The following is a 17,642-nucleotide window of genomic DNA, read 5'->3' as shown; positions in this document are numbered from 1 at the left end:
AGGCCTATTAATAGGCAACAATTTGAACTTTGGTGATCCAAGTCCCTAAAGAATAAAGGAATTAACACCGAGCATGATACTGTCTATAAACAGTTTGGATATTGCCAAATGAATTAGTCTTTTGTAAACCCGCTTAGTGTGCTGCAACACAATGGTTTGTTATCTCTTTTAATTAAAACTTATTTTCTTTTCTTCTGTCACTCACTGCCCTTCCTCAAATTTCAATAGCTTGCAACTAATCAGATAAAATGTTACGGTTTTAAAAACTGAAAGTGGTGTAAATCACCCACTGTTTTCCCATAAATGAAAGCAATGATTGTCTACAAAAAGCAGAATAACAAAAGAATGAGAGAATTCATCTTAAGTCATAAGAGAATATATTTTGTCTAGGAAACCTTGTCTAGGAAAAGGAATTGGTCCTTTTTCAGTTGTGGATTTTAACTAATTTCCGAGAAACACAATGAAATAAAAATGAAAGTCAAATTTAACTTCATGTTCCATCTCTCAGCAAAAATTGATTTGAGGAACAGAATATTTCCTCCCTATCTCCTATGGGGTTTCATATTACAATTTGAATTGTTCACCTTTAGAATTAACGAAAATTATAATTACCTATAGCTTTTTCCTTCTTTTCCATCTTTTCAGGTTGTTCGTATTTGCTTTTCTTTTCAGGTTTTTCTCTTTTTTCAACTTTTTCATGTCTTTCAGGTTTTTCTTTGTGTATCACTAAAGCAAATAAATATATTTAGATATACAATTAAAAATGTCATCTTACCAAAATGGTGCAATTACATTTTCTGAATTACTATTGATATTGGTCTTATTTTGCTACATTACTCTGCTACATTTTCTCTTCTGTTCATGATCATGGGTGTCAAACTCAAGGCTGCATCTGGCCCACAGGGTGCTTAGATCTGGCCCACAAGACCACCCTGGAAACAGCAAAGTACCAGCCCATGGTGCCTCTGCCAGCAAAAATGGAGCCTGGGAAGACTGCATGCAGCCCTCCCTTTCACTGGCAGAGGGCTGCAGGCGCATGTTGCAGCCCAAAACGGAGCCCAGATGGGCTGTGCACAGCCCTCATGAGTTCTGATTTCACTAGCAAAACACACTACTAGCAAAAGTGGCATTTGATCACACAAGTGATGTCAAGCCGGCCATGTCCACCTTGGCCATGCACACAATGTGGCCTCAATGAAATTTAGTTTGACACCCCTGGTATAGTAGATTTCTATAGAAATCCTATTCACAGAAGTTACTTCTTATTGCTGATCCAATTTATTGGTTTATGAAATGTTCCTCAATACTGTCACAGTATAAATCAGTTCAAAAATGTGACAATATGATCAATATATTTCCAAATAAATCAAGTAAAGTCTGATTCCAAAATGCTGGATTTTTTTATTAAAGAAGGATGTAGCGAGCTTTGCAATTTATTACAGTGAACATTAATATGCCATTCTCTATAGAAATCGGTATCTGTGGGTACATTTGCAGCAGCACAGAACCACAAGTATAGTAAAAAGTTAAATTTAATTTTTTGCAAAACCCAAGGTAAAGAAGACAAGAAAATTGCTTCTAATTCTGACTAAAAGAATGCAAATTGTTGGAAGATATTCAGGAATGTGAATGTATTCTAACCCTCTAATGGTAGCCATTCATCAGAAAGCTAATAATCCTTCCTCTAAATCTAGTCTTGTTATTATTTTCACATTTTCTCATTCAGTTCTTCATTTGATTAGAAATTAAAACCAGATATTGTTTCTTTGCTGTTGATTCAAGCTCTCTATGGTCTTCATCATACTGTAGTTGCGAGAGGGGGGGGGGAAAGAGAGAGAGTTTATTTTTTCCTCTTGCAATGGTGATATGGTTGGATTTTTCCATTTTGTTAGGAAGCAAAGAGGTGACAAATCCTGTTAAATATAATCTTATCTAAGCATCTGTTGGAAAAACTGACAATTCACATTTCCGAAAAGAGCAGAAACTGTTCTAGTACTGTTTTGGTTGGGTCTATGACAATTCATCATGGCTAATTTGCCACAGCCAACTTGCTACGGCCAACTCACCATGGGACAACTTGCTGCGGGACAAGAGTCACATTAATATGAAATAAATGGTGGGATAGAATCATTAAAGAAAGGATGCAAAAGGAGGAACAGAATGAAATTCAAGTGCCAAAAAATAAAATAATTGTTTATTTATTTTAAATAATTAAACTGAATTGTTAAATTTTCCCGCAGCCACTTGTCCCATGGCTGTGGCAAGTTGTCATGCAACGAGTTGGCCATGGTGAGTTGGTTGTAGCACTTTGGCCATGGCAAGTTGGCTCAACAAGTTGACTATGTCAAGTTGTTCTATTCTGGTTTTGGTCCCTTAAATTTCAGCAGTGGATTACATACTCTACTATGCCAAAAAGCAACCATAGGATTAATCTGATTTCCAAGGTTATGATCAGTGGTTAGTTCTCACCTTTAGTAAGTTCCCTTTTTTGAGGTTTTTCTACTTTTTCAAGCTTTTTGGTCTTCTCTACTTTTTTAGGCTTCTCGTATTTCTCAGGTTTCTCTTTGTGAATTTCTATAAATAACAATATTAATACATTGACATTTCTAAGTGATCTACAGTTTAGAAGCATAACATGAAATGTTATCAAATACAAATGTAAAGCTGCCCTTTTGAAGTATAATAGCATGACAAAGATGAGTTAACCAATGAGATTCAACACAAATATTAGACTAGATTGTATACAATATATTGTACCAGTTTTGAAATTTTAATTACATCACAGTAAAAGTAGTTACATCACATCACGTGTAGGTCAACCATAGTTCCATACTAGGTGGGAGGCCTGCCTGAAGCCTGCTGGGAGCCAAAAAGGGTGCCCCCCACTCTATTTTGTGCCTAGGAGGCCTGCATGAACCCTGCCTGAACCCTGCTATGCGCCAAAATGGGCATGTCTACATGCCTTCACCTCTACTTGTACCTATGAAGGATTTTATTGGATCCCATCAGCATGTAGTATAGATACATAGAGAATAGAGATACACTATATTGCCAAAAGTATTCGCTCACCCATCCAAATAATCAGAATCAGGTGTTCCAATCACTTCCATGGACATAGGTGTATAAAATCAAGTACCTAGGCATGCAGACTGTTTTTACAAACATTTGTGAAAGAATGGGTCGCTCTCAGGAGCTCAGTGAATTTCAGCGTGAAACTGTGATAGGATGCCACCTGTGCAACAAATCCAGTCGTGAAATTTCCTTGCTTCAAAATATTCCACAATCAACTGTATTATAAGAACATGGAAGTGTTTGGGAATGACAGCAACTCAGCCACGAAGTGGTAGGTCATGTAAACTGATGGAGTGGGGTCAGCAGATGCTGAGGCGCATGGTGCGAAGAGGTCGCCAACTTTCTGCAGAGTCAATTGCTACAGACCTTCAAAAATCATGTAGCCTTCAGATTAGCTCAAGAACAGTGCACAGAGAGCTTCATGGAATGGGTTTCCATGGCTGAGCAGCTGCATCCAAGCCATACATCACCAAGTGCAATGCAAAGTATCAGATGCAGTGGTGTAAAGCACGCCGCCACTGGACTCTAGAGTAGTGGAGACATGTTCTCTGTAGTGACAAATTGGTCTTCTCCATCTGGCAATCTGATGGATGAGTCTGGGTTTGGAGGTTGCCAGGAGAACGGTACTCGTCTGACTGCATTGTGCCAAGTGTAAAGTTTGGTGGAGGGGGGATCATGGTGTGAGGTTAGGGTTAGGGCTAAGGAACTCTGAATACCAAGACATTTTGGACAATTCCATGCTCCCAACTTTGTGGGAACAGTTTGGAGCTGGCCCCTTTCTCTTCCAACATGACTGTGCACCAGTGCACAAAGCAAGGTCCATAAAGACATGGATGATAGAGTCTGGTGTGGATGAACTTGACTGGCCTGCACAGAGTCCTGACCTCAACCTGAGAGAACACCTTTGGGATGAATTAGACGGAGACTGAGAGCCAGGCCTTCTCGTCCAACATCAGTGTGTGACCTCACAAATGTGCTTCTGGAAGAATGGTCACAAGTTCCCATAAACACACTCCTAAACCTTGTGGACAGCCTTCCCAGAAGAGTTGAAGCTGTTATAGCTGCAAAGGGTGGACCGACATCATATTGAACCCTATGGATTAGAAATGGGATGTCACTTACAGTAAGTTCATATGCGAGTAAAGGCAGGCGAGTGAATTCTCTTGGCAATATAGTGTATTATGGTGGGATTTCCCTCATCCATGTGCTTATTGTAGATGTTACAAAATGGATATTTCTACATTGATGTTGTTTGTTTTCCAGACCTTAGGAACTGTGGTGGTGCAGTGATTAGAATGCAGTAGGCTAACTGCCCACTGACAGGAGTTCCATCATGACTGGCTGAAGGTTGAATCAGCCTTCCATCCTTCCAAGGTTAGTAAAATGAGGGCTCTTGGGAGCAATATGCTGATATTGTAAACCTCTTAGAAAGTGCTTTAAAGTAGTATGGAATGGTATATAAGTCTAAGTGCTATTGCTATACCTATTCTCTGTTGCATAATCTAACTTTTCATATTACATCAGTATGCTGATTTGCTAGCTCAATGGATTGCCATTTACCAATGCAACTTTCTATTCTTAACAAAAAAACACATTGCCTGCCAAGTAAAGTTTTTATTTTTGGAAAATAGTTCAGCTGCAAGGACATGAGTTAACAATGGGGTGTTCTTTAAACACATCTTCAGGATGCATTGCATTTTTAAATCAAGCTAGCTAGGGGACTATTGTATGTGGACGTACAGAATCAACACCCACAAACAGCTGTTCGATCACCCACGATGTCATTCCTGTTTATGTGCTTAAGATTCTTAAGTTTGTTCTGAAACTAGTGAGAAAATTGTTCAGCTCATTAAGGAAATGGTTTCTAGCTTCACAAAGAAAAAAACACTTTTGTGTCCTCAAACAATATTCCTTATTACACAAGGCTAAATTTATTTGATGAAGCAAATATAAGTAGAAACAATGCATTCCCTATTTCTTGCTTTTTTATTAAAATTCCTATGCTGACTGGAAATGTTGAGAATTTGAAATCCAATTTATCTGGTGATTACAAAATTGGGGGGAATGGTGGCAGAGGGAGGATTCTACTGGTGCGGCCCGGTTTAGGCAAACTGGTAGGCCTGAAGATCAGCTGAGAGTGAACCAGTTCAACTTTGACCTTCAGGTGGGCCCACCTGCCCGCCCCGGGCTATACTCACTTATATTCCCTGGTTTTTTAGCCCAGTTGATAGGCGTGGCAGAGTAGATTGCTGTGCCTCAACTGTTTTCCTGTGAATTGCGCATGCACATGTCAGGCATGTTAGGTGTGCGCATGAGAGAGCACATGCTCAGCAAACCAGTTGCTAAAGCAGTAGAATTGCACCCCTAGTTGATGGGTTTTTTTTCAGTAGAAATTGATTTATTTCTATATCTACTTACTAAGGAGATGACTTGATGCACTGTTATGATCATAAAGATTTTGTATATGATAGTATACTAGTGACTGAACCTGTAAGTTATCATACCACTGTGGTTTGACTTGATGATGATGACTATTGCTCTTTTTTCTTTGGAACTAATGGTTCTATTTCAGATCAGCAACACAAGAGACCTAAGGCCACCTACAGTCCTGAGGTCCCCTCCAATAAATGCCAAAATATCAATGGCACAGCTATTTGTAATTTTAAGCTAGGCTACGACCACCAGACTGAAAGATTGGACCAATTTGTAATTCAACAAATTGAAACTTGTTGGAATTAGAATTGGTCTATCATATCATGACTGTAAAACTACGGATGTCTCACTGATGGCAGCAGAACATTAGTAACCATATCTCAGTCCAACAATTCCTCCAGCAGCTTATCTGTGCTATAGGTACAGTAAAGGATGAGTAGGTAGCCACCATAGAGCCTGCAGCTATAAAGCCTCACTGGGCACTCTCTTTTGCCCACTCCTTGGCCCACACCTTTAACAAAAATCAACAACTTGCATATCTTGCTTGCTAAAATATGAATGACAACTATATAACTGCAAAGAGGTTTTTTTTTTAAATCTAATGATCATCAGTTTTTACATCCAATATCTGGTAGCCTAGGAAATATGCAAAGCTTTCTGTTATTTATTTTTGATGTGTATTATTTTATTTATTTGTATCCCAACTTGATTATTTTTTATGAATAACAAAAGGCAGAAAATATATCCAACACAGTTTTCTCCTAATCTGGTGCCTTAACAACTAGACCAAATTCACTTAGCTGCTGCAGGTGGTTTTTAAGCACTTGAAGAATATGATATACATTTTATAATAAACAAAAATAAATATCTGATGAATAACCCATTCCCCACAATTTGTTTTTTAATCTATTATTTATAAGACTCCAGGTGGCTGTTGCTCATTCCCTGAAATAAAATATACTGACCTCAGTAGAATTTTTATGTACAGCAGCTATTTACAATTTCACCACCAATACAAAATGCCAAAGTTAAATCATATCAAAGTCTTAAACAGTCATCTAATAACAGCATTATAAATGCATGTGTGTAAGCAAATATACAAAAAGATACCAGGATAAACAAACACAAACACACACATATTCTAAACAAAAAAAAACCTGATATTCCCATGGCCTGTAAATATTCAGTGTCACCAAGGAAGAGTTGTCAAAATGTGTAATCATCATTGAAACTTGAGGTTTCTTATTTTGCCAACACCTGCTGTGCTAGATAAGAACATAGCTTGAAGTTATGCCTCTTTCCATGTCCTTATGAGGAACTAATGGTCACTGTTCTACAGCCTGAGATTATCATAACCAGGATGCCAAGATCCAAAGAGCAGGGCTTTCAAACCACATTACCATCCAATGCTGACCAGTAGAAAATATATATTTATTCATTACATAAACTAATCTACATTCCACTGTACTTAGCAAGTTAACTTACTGCTTCATAGAGACATCAAGGCAGCACTTTCTAGCCCCTGGCGGATACAAGCACATACAGCGTATAACACTGAGATATATTTGTGTGTGTGTATGTTCTGCGTGTGTCTGTGGGTTTTTAGTTTGTGTGTATCTCTCTGTGAATCTGTGTGTATCTATGTGTGTGTGTGTGTGCATGTGTGTGTAAATAGTTCTGAAAACTATATACATGAAATGAAAGCTTTCATTGGTCTTGTTCTAGTTTAGAAATTCTAATATAGTGAGATTAGTTTAAAGTAGACCAATCTTAACATTTTCATTTTCACACCCACTTTCATCTTTTAACGTCAACTTTGACTTGCAATTTTAAAACCTAAGTCAACTCTATCTGAACATAAGCCACACCAATCAGAGTAAAATAATAAAGAATCAAAGATTATCACATGTTCAAAATTCTGTTAAAACTCTAAGACACCATTCACACTGACCACAGACGTTCCAGTGTAAACTTACAAATTTCCTGAGATTGATCAAGTGAAGTGTGCAAAACTATTTATACAAAAGGTTAAACAAAATTGTACATAACGTTTTTAGAGGCTACCATAAAATCTATAACCAATGGTTTATTTAGATACAAGATTGTAAAATTTTGGGCTGAATCTCTACTTAGTGTGTCAACTGTCAACTGTTTCACTTTAATTTTCACAATATAAGGTGTAAAAGTTTTAACAACCCTTTTCTGCTTTAAGCAGAATGTGGATCCCCCTTTTGGCATCTGTATTAAAAAGCATAAAAGAATTGATCTTTGGTGGGTCTCTTGTAACTGATGAAGTCTGCAGCTTAATTATTCCGGATACTTTGAAGGAAGGGGCTGTAAGTGATAGAGATCTTCTTTGTTGCCCGATCCTCAAGACTAGAACCCAAACTCACATGAACCCCTGCCAGTTTCTCTTCTAAAATTGTCTTTGGCACCACAGATATTCAACCTTGTCAGCATCAGCCCTCTCCTCAGATTACCGACTTCCCTCTGAACCAATCCAGCTCTGAACGTGAGGCATTTTAACCTTGGCAATAATGTATACAGAGAAGGACAAGGGTGTGGGGTGGACAGAATGACCAAAACCGTATCATACTGTCCTGATATAAGTTTTACCTTGTGCCATAGCCCTCCATTCATGGACAAAAGACTGTGACCAAAGCCTCAAAATCTTATTGAGAATCATAAGCAATGGTGCAGTTTTCTTATCCTAAGCTGGGAAATATAATTTTGTATTAAAATATCCTGGATCCAAGTCTTAATTTCAAGGTTGACATTTGCACTACGTTGATGCACAAAATAAACGTTAGAGAACCCCATTTTCAGTATCAATAGCATCACGTGCTAATGCCAGGTGTCACCTTTACAGAAGCTTAGTTGCTCCTGTAAGCATATCTTGGGAAGGCAATTTGGCATCTCTTTAAGTCTTAGCCAGTAATTAAAGACTAGTTGGAAAAGGTCCTAGAACCATAAATAGCTCCTGGTTTTCATTCTTAGGAAACAAGCAGGCACACTTTTAGGCACTTTGAGAATTAATCTCAGAAAACAATTCCAAATGCCATTGAAGCTACTGTCATATGCAATGCTTTGGGTAGAAACATTAAATTGAGAGCAGAAGCTCCCTTGCCTGACTTCCCCTAGACATACCAAAATATTATTAATCCATTTATTTCCTGCTCAGCCTTTAACTGCCTCTAAATGCAGTTGCCATGAGCCGGAGGCTGTGTACAATGTTGTAGGAATACCTATAATGCTTGGCTTTGTTTTATAGCATTCTAATTTATACAAGCAGTTTTAAATTAAAATCATTTGTATACATTAGAATTATGCAAGTGAGTAATCACTTTCTCCTTCTTCTGGGAGAGATAATCATCTCTAGTTTAATGAAAACAGATCAAACTAAAAAAAAAAAGGTCAGCTAAATATACCATATATCACAGGCGTATGTTTATTAACCCAAGGCCAGTATGATCTCCATGAAAATTCTATACCGGGATTTTTTTTAAAAAAAATGAAATATAATTTTGCCATGATTATTTTAGTTTAGTAAACATCTAGACTCACACACTATTTCCCTCCCTTACCCCCAAATTATTCTGTGTGGCCTCTGTCACATTGCTACCAATGCACATTTAAAGAGAAGAGTATCTGCTGAAAGTGGGTTGACTTTTTAAAGGATGGTGCTATGCAAAGCTTCAAAGAAATGCTTCACTTCAGTGGTCTGTGTGGAGCACCTGTTTGAAACATCTTGACCTGATGTCAGCCTCTGCTACGCTCACTTGCTATTGACTGCGATAGAAAAGGGGAGGGTGAGGCATAGTATTTGGGATGGGAATAAAGGGTACAGGATGTGATATGGAAAAGGGAGTTTTCTTCTCACCATCTTCTGCGCATGCTGGTGGCCGGTGTTTGGTCCTGGTCAAGGCCAACCATCCTGCATACCAACATGATGATGCCTTTTGGAGATGCAATCCACATGACACCTAAGGGAGTTGCAGATTGGATGCTGGGGTGGGGTCGTTGGAGGGAGGGGGCTGGGTTATCATTTGATATGTACTTGTACGTGCCTTTTGGCTCAGATCTTGCTTTACTTTTGCTGCTATCTTTTCATAACCAGTAAAAGTATTTTAATCCACAAACAATGAAGTTGGGAGTTTTCTTTCTTGGTTATTGATGGAGGCATGCCTGACACCTACTAAGGTTCCTGAAGTGAAGAGTATTGCTTTGAAAACTTATCTACTTGATAAAGTTTTATAAGAATGTAAAGTACCTTGTCTATGGTTGCACAGCCTCCTCAGCTCTGTGACATTAATTTTATCACACCTGCAATTTTACAAGGAAATCACCTTTGTGGAGCAAAGTGTCTCCCTGAGATAAAGCATAGTCTTGTACAGTCCTGTAGTATTAGTGTTCGGACATTAGCAAGAATATAGATAAATCTATAAAAACAACAACAAACTGTAAATAAGGAAAGGGGGCAGGTAATTTGGTACTGTCTGTAGAAGCAATATCACCGCTTTACTAATCCAGCATTTAGGATTAAGTCTTAAAACACCTCAGTTAAAGATTGTTTTCTATTTTTAATCATATTAACAAAGTATTTCTAATATATTATCTTTTATCATTATTTGAAGACAGAGATTTTGGGATAGATCTATTTGGGGTTTTAAAATCGTACTTACAAAGATTTGTGTTTTCTTTTTCTTTCTTTTCTTATGTTTAGCAATTCTTCAAACTAATGTAGGTTTTTTAAAAAACTTGAAGCAAAACATCTATTGTCTTAAACTGGCACATTTGCAATGCAATGCTTTTAATAATCTGTGTGTTCAGAGGTGGGTTGCTCTCGGTTTGGCCTGGTAATGGCAGCAGCAGTAGGCTCCGCCCACCCACCTAGAGCAAGGACCCGAGCAAGCACGAGCACATGAGGAAACATGAGCAAACCGGTAGCGCCGGGATTTGCAACCCACCTCTAGTGTGTGTGTGTGTCTGTGTTTGTGTGTACACATACACATTCATATTAAAAATTAACACCTTGGCACAAATTAAAACATATTTCTTTTTTTCCTAATTTGGTTTACTCCACACTATTCTCTTCAAGACTGAGATAATCTAGGAAGGACCACATTGTTAATAGCCATAATTAAGCATTAATTTGCATAGTTTGAGCAAGCCTAGGGCAAACAATTTGCTGTCTTCCTGCAAGCGTGGAATGAATTGGACATGGAAGAAATTATTTACATGTTGCCCACTGCTGCCCACTACACATTAAATAGAATCTCAAAGCTCTTAAATGCAGCCACTGCAGCTTTGGGAGCAGCTGCAATCAAATGTCAAAAGTTAATCTGGGCTCAGTTTAGCAAATGGCAGACAGCAGCAGGTGGCCCTGGCAGAAATGGGTCAGCCGATGGCAATCCAGGTGAAAAGACTAAAATATTCAGCATTTGCAGACTCAAATGATACTGCCAGCTTTCATTTCTTCCATTTTTCTTTGTGCTATTAAACCAGTGCTCAGACGGTTCTACTGTGGTTTAGTGCCATTTCTGATCAATGCAATAACTCCAATGTTCAGAATGTAATATGATAAAATTAATAAGAAAAGTAAGAACAAGAAAATGAAACATATAAAGAAAGAACAAATCATATAAAGATTTTAAACACATATTAAAAAGGTCTGCTTTTGTATAGACAAAGGTAATATATTCAGAATACTTTATTAATATAGCTTAAAAAAAACCAGCAAATGTTAACAAAGACATCTTTATTTGAAGTGTTCATAAAGACTTAGCCAAGATATTAACTTTTCAAACAATGAGATTTTTCACTCTTTAATTTTTCATTATTTTGTTATCTGATTAGCCTTCATGGGAAGAAACTGCTAGACTAATAACAGAATAACAGAGTTGGAAGGGACTTTGGAGGTCTTCTAGTCCAATCCTCTGCTCAGGAAGGAAACCCTATACCACATCAGACAAATTGTTGTCCAATCTCTTCTTTAAAAACTCACAACTTCTGGACAGAAGTCATTTCATTGATTAATTGTTCTGTCAGGAAATTTCTCCCCAGTTCTAGGTTGCTTCTCTCCTTTATTAGTTTCCATCCATTGTTCCTTGTCCTGCCTTCAGGTGCTTGTTATAAGGTTCTTCACCATAACTGACTGAGAAATATATAGGCATTTCCTTCAAGGTATCCTTAAGGCTTTCATCTACTTTTAGTTGGCCAGTTATTATTTTAATCACAGGTTATATCCAAGGATGTTTATGAGTGAGCTGATGAAACAACTACCAAACCCATTAATCTCCCAGAGCAGATCAATGATGTGTGATATAGTCATGGGAAAATCTATTGTGCAAAAAGTTTGCTTTGTGAAACTTTATATAACTTTACCCTTCATGTAACTGTCTTTGTTTCCCAAAGTTTGGGGCAGTTTTGTATGTTATTCTTGTATATAAAACATTTGGATGATAAAATAAATGAAACTAATTACCTTTGAGCGGTAGTTTCTTTTCTATTTTCTCTTCCCTTTCCCTTTCCCTTTCCTTGTCTCTCTGAATTTCTACAAGCAAAGAAGAAAACCAGCTAATTAGAGGAAAAGGAAACGGTTGTGGTTTGAACACTGTGAAGGAAGTCCAGTGCAAATACATCAAAGTTGACAAATGCACAACTGAAATATAGGAAGTTCTGTTCAATAATATACTCAAATGGATAAGACATTATCCCTGATAAGTCCTATTTTAACTATCCACAATTTGGGGGTGGGTGAGTAGGAATGAATAGGGTTTTTTCCTGTATGCTGTTGTGGATTATTTTCCAATAAAAATGAGAGGAGACTATGTTGATCAGGCATTTGATTCTGCTTGATAACTTAGACAACAAAAAATGCATTTTCTGGTAGAATTGGTTTCAAGGCTTGCATTTAATGCTTGCTGAGGGCATCGACTATAACCCCTTTGTATGTCTTTGTGCAAGATAGTGCTATACCAGATATGCCAAAGCACAGAATATATACATACTGAAATAGATATAATATTACCTTTTGTTGTTGGCTTCTTTTCTACTTTCTCTATTTTTTCAGCCTTGTCTATCTGGATTTCTGGAACAGAGAAAACATTACAGAGGCATAATGACTATAATATTATGTTTGAAGTATAGAGATACTCCTTATACTTTGCTCTTGGTAGGATTTCTGCTTTCAAAATGTATTCCATCAAAAAAAAATCACTTAAGGTAAAACCTCAACATTCAGTTCAGAATTGGCTTTCAGAGAAATGTAATGGAACTGCTCTGAGCCATTTTCCTAGTGATAGTGATACATTTTGCTGTTTCTCTCAGTGGCTTTGCCTGAAAATATACTCAAGATGTGAAGAAAAAAATCCTTGGGTAAGGTGCTCTGTGTCTAATCAGATTGCAATAGAATGGATTTTACCATTCCAGTTCAATCAAATTCCAAGTTTGGTTTTAGACCTATTCTTTCACTGAGAGAAACAGCAAAATGTATCACTATCACTAGGAACTCTTGATGGGAGAAACTGGCACATATAAACATTTTCATATGTAATTCTAATTATAAATATTAGATTTCCATGATATACTATCTTTCCTATACATTTCCTTACAGATTGTTGGTCACAAAATTTGGAAAATAGTAAGCACAATATGTTGTGGTTTCTCTGGTGGTTCAGACATTATGAAATGAGCAAGTTTGCTTTAAAAAGTGAGCCAACTGAATTTTTCTTAAGAGCTGGAATTGTTTGCCTCTGTGAGTACCAACAAGATGTTAGGATTTCAGAGGATCTTGACCAACTAATATAACTAAACACATATTATGTATGTTCACCGCCTTGAGTTATTTATAAAAATAATAAAAGCAGGATATAAATAAATAGATTCATAAATAAATATGTTTACCCTTTGAAAAAAGCACTGCTCAAAATTAGTGCTATTGAGTTTTCAGTCAGTAGTCAATAATAGAATAGAATAGAATAGAATAACAGAGTTGGAAGGGATCCTGGAGGTCTTCTAGTCCAACACCTGCTCAAGCAGGAAACCCTATACCATTTCAGATAAATGGTTATGCAATCTCTTCTTAAAAACTTTCAGTGTTGAGCATTTACAAGTTCTGGAGGCGTGTTATTCCACTAATTAATTGTTGTAACTGTCAGGAAATTTCTCCTTAGTTTCTAAGACTAGTTTCTAGTTATTCACCACGAAAGAAGAAGCAAGTTTTTTCTGGGTTCTATGTGTGAAATTTGCTCTTTTTAAAATTTGAAATCTGAGAAACTGAAGTAACTAATGGGTCACCTGAATAGGTGAAAGTGGGGGAGGTTTGAAGTCTAGGCCATTTAACCTAATCATTAATCCATGATGGTCAATTCCTAGTCATGATGATAGAGTTTTATAAAAAGGCCAGTCATCTGTGGCAAACATAGTTGCCACCTTTAGTGGCCAGAAACAGCAAGTGGATAACTGATATAGAGTGAGTTGAATATATATTTGTGGATTTCTTTCTCCAAAATGCAAGGCTGTCAAAATGTAGCACTGCTGACATGGAGACTGGATCCTACAGAAATTATTTGTGTGGGCAGTCAGCAACCTAAAGGAATGCTAAAAATTTAATGTGGAATGAATCACATTCTCCGAAGCTTCCTTTCACTTTTTAAAATAGCATGCACTTTAATTTCCAACTAATCACATAATATATTTTTGCTGAGTTGCTAAAGTCGTTGTATTTTTGTAGAAGCATTACATGGCCAGCTGAAAGGATGCAATTTATCTCCATCAGAAAAGCATATTTTTTAATAAATCCAAAATATTATGAATTCATTTTTAGAAAACTGCCAGAATCCTTCAGCAGCAAGGATAATCTCTGTCACCAAGGCAACCACCTCGATTCTTCATGAGATGGCACCACAGTTTATTAAATTATTGTGAGAGAGTATGTATTTAAAATGTATTCCGTTGCTCCTTTTTCATTAGCTACAAGGAAACAGAGCAAAAAAGGGGGAAATCCACAGCTTCTTAAATTGCCAATTTTATAAAAGTTTCCTCACTGATGACATGAGGATACAAAGTACTTACACTATAGTTAAATAAATGTTTTATATCCTGTAAACTAAAAGCTTGTTGAGAAACCATTTGTCAAGATATGATTCTCAATATTTTTGGCTGATCTATATAGCCCATGTAATGCCAAATGTGAAAAGCACAGAAGTAACAAATTATGTCCATAGACAGTTCAGAAAAATGTTTTCCAGGTTTAAAATGCAAAAAAAAATTATATTCTAGTGTGCTACAAACACTAGGTGCAATGCAAAGGAAAGCTTTTAAATAAAATATATCACACAAAATCTTTGATCAATTGATGTTACAGTACTGCTACAACTCCTTCAGCAATTTTAGTTTTGTTCTATTTCTTTCATTTTTGTTCTATTTTGCGCAACCTGTTACCTTTGCAAATGACTACACTACATGTAATGTGTTCATATAGTAATGTTTTTATTTGTTTATTTATATCCAATCTTTATATTTTTACAAATAACTCAAGGCAGTGTGTCTATCCAACAAACCTTCCTCCTATTTGCCCCACAACAGCAACCTTGTGAGATGAACTGGACTGAAAGAGAGAGATTAGGTAAGGTTACCTAATATAGTAAGTGCAATGCAATCCAGTGCAATACAGACATATAATCTGTTAAAATATATGGAACTGAAAAGTACAAATTTTGTTTCAAGAAAAGTAGATTGATATTAAGTGACCAGATAAATCTCACACTTATTAATGTCTTTGATAATATCCAAACAAATATAAAACTGTAAAAAATATTGTATGTTAATGCTGTAAAATGTTAAAGCTGTAAAAAATAATAATAATTACAGTATCTTGATATTTTCCCTGCATAAAACAGTTGAGAAGAGAGGTATAAGGCAAGAGACATTTAGGTAAAAGAATCGTCTTATCAGATAGTAATGGGAATCACTATCATCTACCTATTTTCTTCCTCATTAGAAATGAGAACAGTATCTTAACATGCTTATTTTAACTGTTTGAAAGATCCTATTTCTCAGTTCTTCAAAGCATTTCAGTCTCTTATGAGTCTTGACAGCATTTCCTTCCACAGAAGGTATTTCCACTTGGCTTAATACATGACCATACACCATAGTCAACCTGAAGAATTTATAATTGTTACAACTTTTAGCTCATGTTCCCACTTACACAGTTTCTTGTGTAAGATATTACAAGAACACTAGTTAAAAGCAATCTAAAAGGAATCACATAACTTCCTACAGAATGCAATGTGAATTCAGCAAGTTAAACTCATTTGCGAGGGGAAAAAAGAAATGTATAAGGCAAGTAAAGGTATCCTGACCTGCAACAATTTAAAGTCTTCAATACATGCTCAGTGTAAATGACAGATGGAATTTACACTCTGTCATTCTGTTGGGAGGTGTGCTGTGGTGCTAATTTTAAGTCATTTGTATGCCAAACTAAACAAGGAATCTATGGTAAAAATCTTAACTGTAGAAAAATAATTGGAATCACCATCACTAAAAATGTGTAAATATTTAGATCAGTCTAAATATGGTCTGTGCCAGAATCTCTTATTTTTCTTTAATTATCTGTTAGGTTTTTAAAAAAATCACAAGAAAATCTGCTTCTTCTTTTCTGTTTTTTTCTTAGTCAGATTCTAAGACTGCCCACTCATCAATGACTTTAGGCAACTTGTAGAAATAAGAACAAGTTAAACAAATAATAAAAAATAAACTATACCAAGAAGAAGCAACCTACATCACAATTAGTGGGTTTGCACAAATGCACATTATCGCTAATTCAATGTCTCTGGGAAGAGCCAGGTTTAAGTGCCTTCCTAAAGATCTATATGGTCAAAATAAGCATAGCTGCAGAGGAGGTTCACTTCGTAGACCCCATAAAAAGATATATCAACCCATCAGTAAAGTATTCCAACTTTGTCTAATTTTATAGGATAGGTAAAAACAACTAAAGAAAAGCAGTCCTGCGATAGCATATCTGTAACCAAGACTAAGATGTTAAAAAATATCCTGAAAGCAAGCAATGACAAATAATTTCTATACTATTTCCAAGGTTACCCAACCATGTCTAAGAGATCACCAGGACTCAAGCTTCACTCAAATGAGACTTGATTTTAATATTCATTTTATATGCAGTTCTTAGTAACTTGCTTCTTTTCTTCACAACATTCCAAAGTATGCATCTTTTTATACTTTAATTCCTCAGACATATATTGCTTGATTTTTTTCAACCAAAATCTATCAATGTTACAAGTATCTGAGCTGGGTTGAGCTATGATGGAACTTATAGTGGTAGATTGCTCCATTTTACTGACAAATAAATTCAAAGTAGACTTCTTTTATATACTTAAACATTGTAGAACAACATAGTTATATAACTGAGAAGCAAACAACTGTAGGTCTTAAAATCAGTACTTCATTGTTTACCAAGAAGGTACTCGATACGGTATGATTTTATGATGCAGCCGAATATTAACACTATTTTGTTTGGAGGAAGTGAACAACACAGACTTAACATGGATTAGGGATTTACTGCTGAGAATTTTAAGCATTTTTCTCACTGTGCATAGTTCTACAGAAGTCTTCAGTGATGAAAATATTACTGCAGGCAAGTCAAACACATCATACTTCCCACAGAGGCAAATACTTTGATTTGAAGGAATTATTTTTGATTATTTTTATTGGGCAATATGTCTAAAAAAGCACTGCATGAAAGCACTTTTAAAACCATTTTCTATAGATTTGGTAAACGGCAAAAATAACATCCTTACAATGCATTTAGATAGAAACCCTAATCATTTTGTAGTTATCCTTTTCACATTGTGACTGACTTACATTCTTCAAAATAACAACAATAAAAGGCCTCAAGTTCAATAGGCCTATTTATGAGCTATCTAAATAGGTGATATCTATCATCATCTGGCTGATCTAAAAAGCTAAACAGGGTTAAATCTACTAGTAGCTGAATGAAGGCCAGCTTTTGCTGAGTTGTCTAGAGAAGACAACAATGGCAAATTACTGTAATTGCTGAAAGTTGTATGGATACCTCCATCTTAATCTTCAGGAGTCAATCTCAATTCAAAAGGAATGCT

General features: G+C 36.3%; 1 protein-coding gene across 1 annotated transcript in view; it reads right to left on the bottom strand.

Annotated features, from left to right (window-relative positions):
* TRDN (triadin) overlaps nucleotides 1-17,642 on the bottom strand; it is a 231,089-nt gene that overhangs the window by 177,907 nt on the left and 35,540 nt on the right. The window contains exons 6-9 of the mRNA XM_087719027.1: nucleotides 12,536-12,595; nucleotides 11,990-12,058; nucleotides 2,470-2,574; nucleotides 613-726 (exon numbers count right to left, since the gene is read on the bottom strand). Of these exons, the coding sequence (XP_087575153.1) occupies nucleotides 613-726; nucleotides 2,470-2,574; nucleotides 11,990-12,058; nucleotides 12,536-12,595 (348 nt within the window). The remainder of the gene's footprint in view (nucleotides 1-612; nucleotides 727-2,469; nucleotides 2,575-11,989; nucleotides 12,059-12,535; nucleotides 12,596-17,642) is intronic.

Source organism: Thamnophis sirtalis, unplaced genomic scaffold (assembly GCF_051295495.1).
Source record: "Thamnophis sirtalis isolate CommonGarterSnake01/CBP01778 unplaced genomic scaffold, rThaSir2_p1.2 scaffold_6, whole genome shotgun sequence".
NCBI classification, from domain to species: Eukaryota; Metazoa; Chordata; class Lepidosauria; order Squamata; family Natricidae; genus Thamnophis; species Thamnophis sirtalis.
The sequence above is the reverse complement of the archived record's forward strand: the minus strand, read 5'-3'. Positions and strand labels throughout refer to the sequence as shown.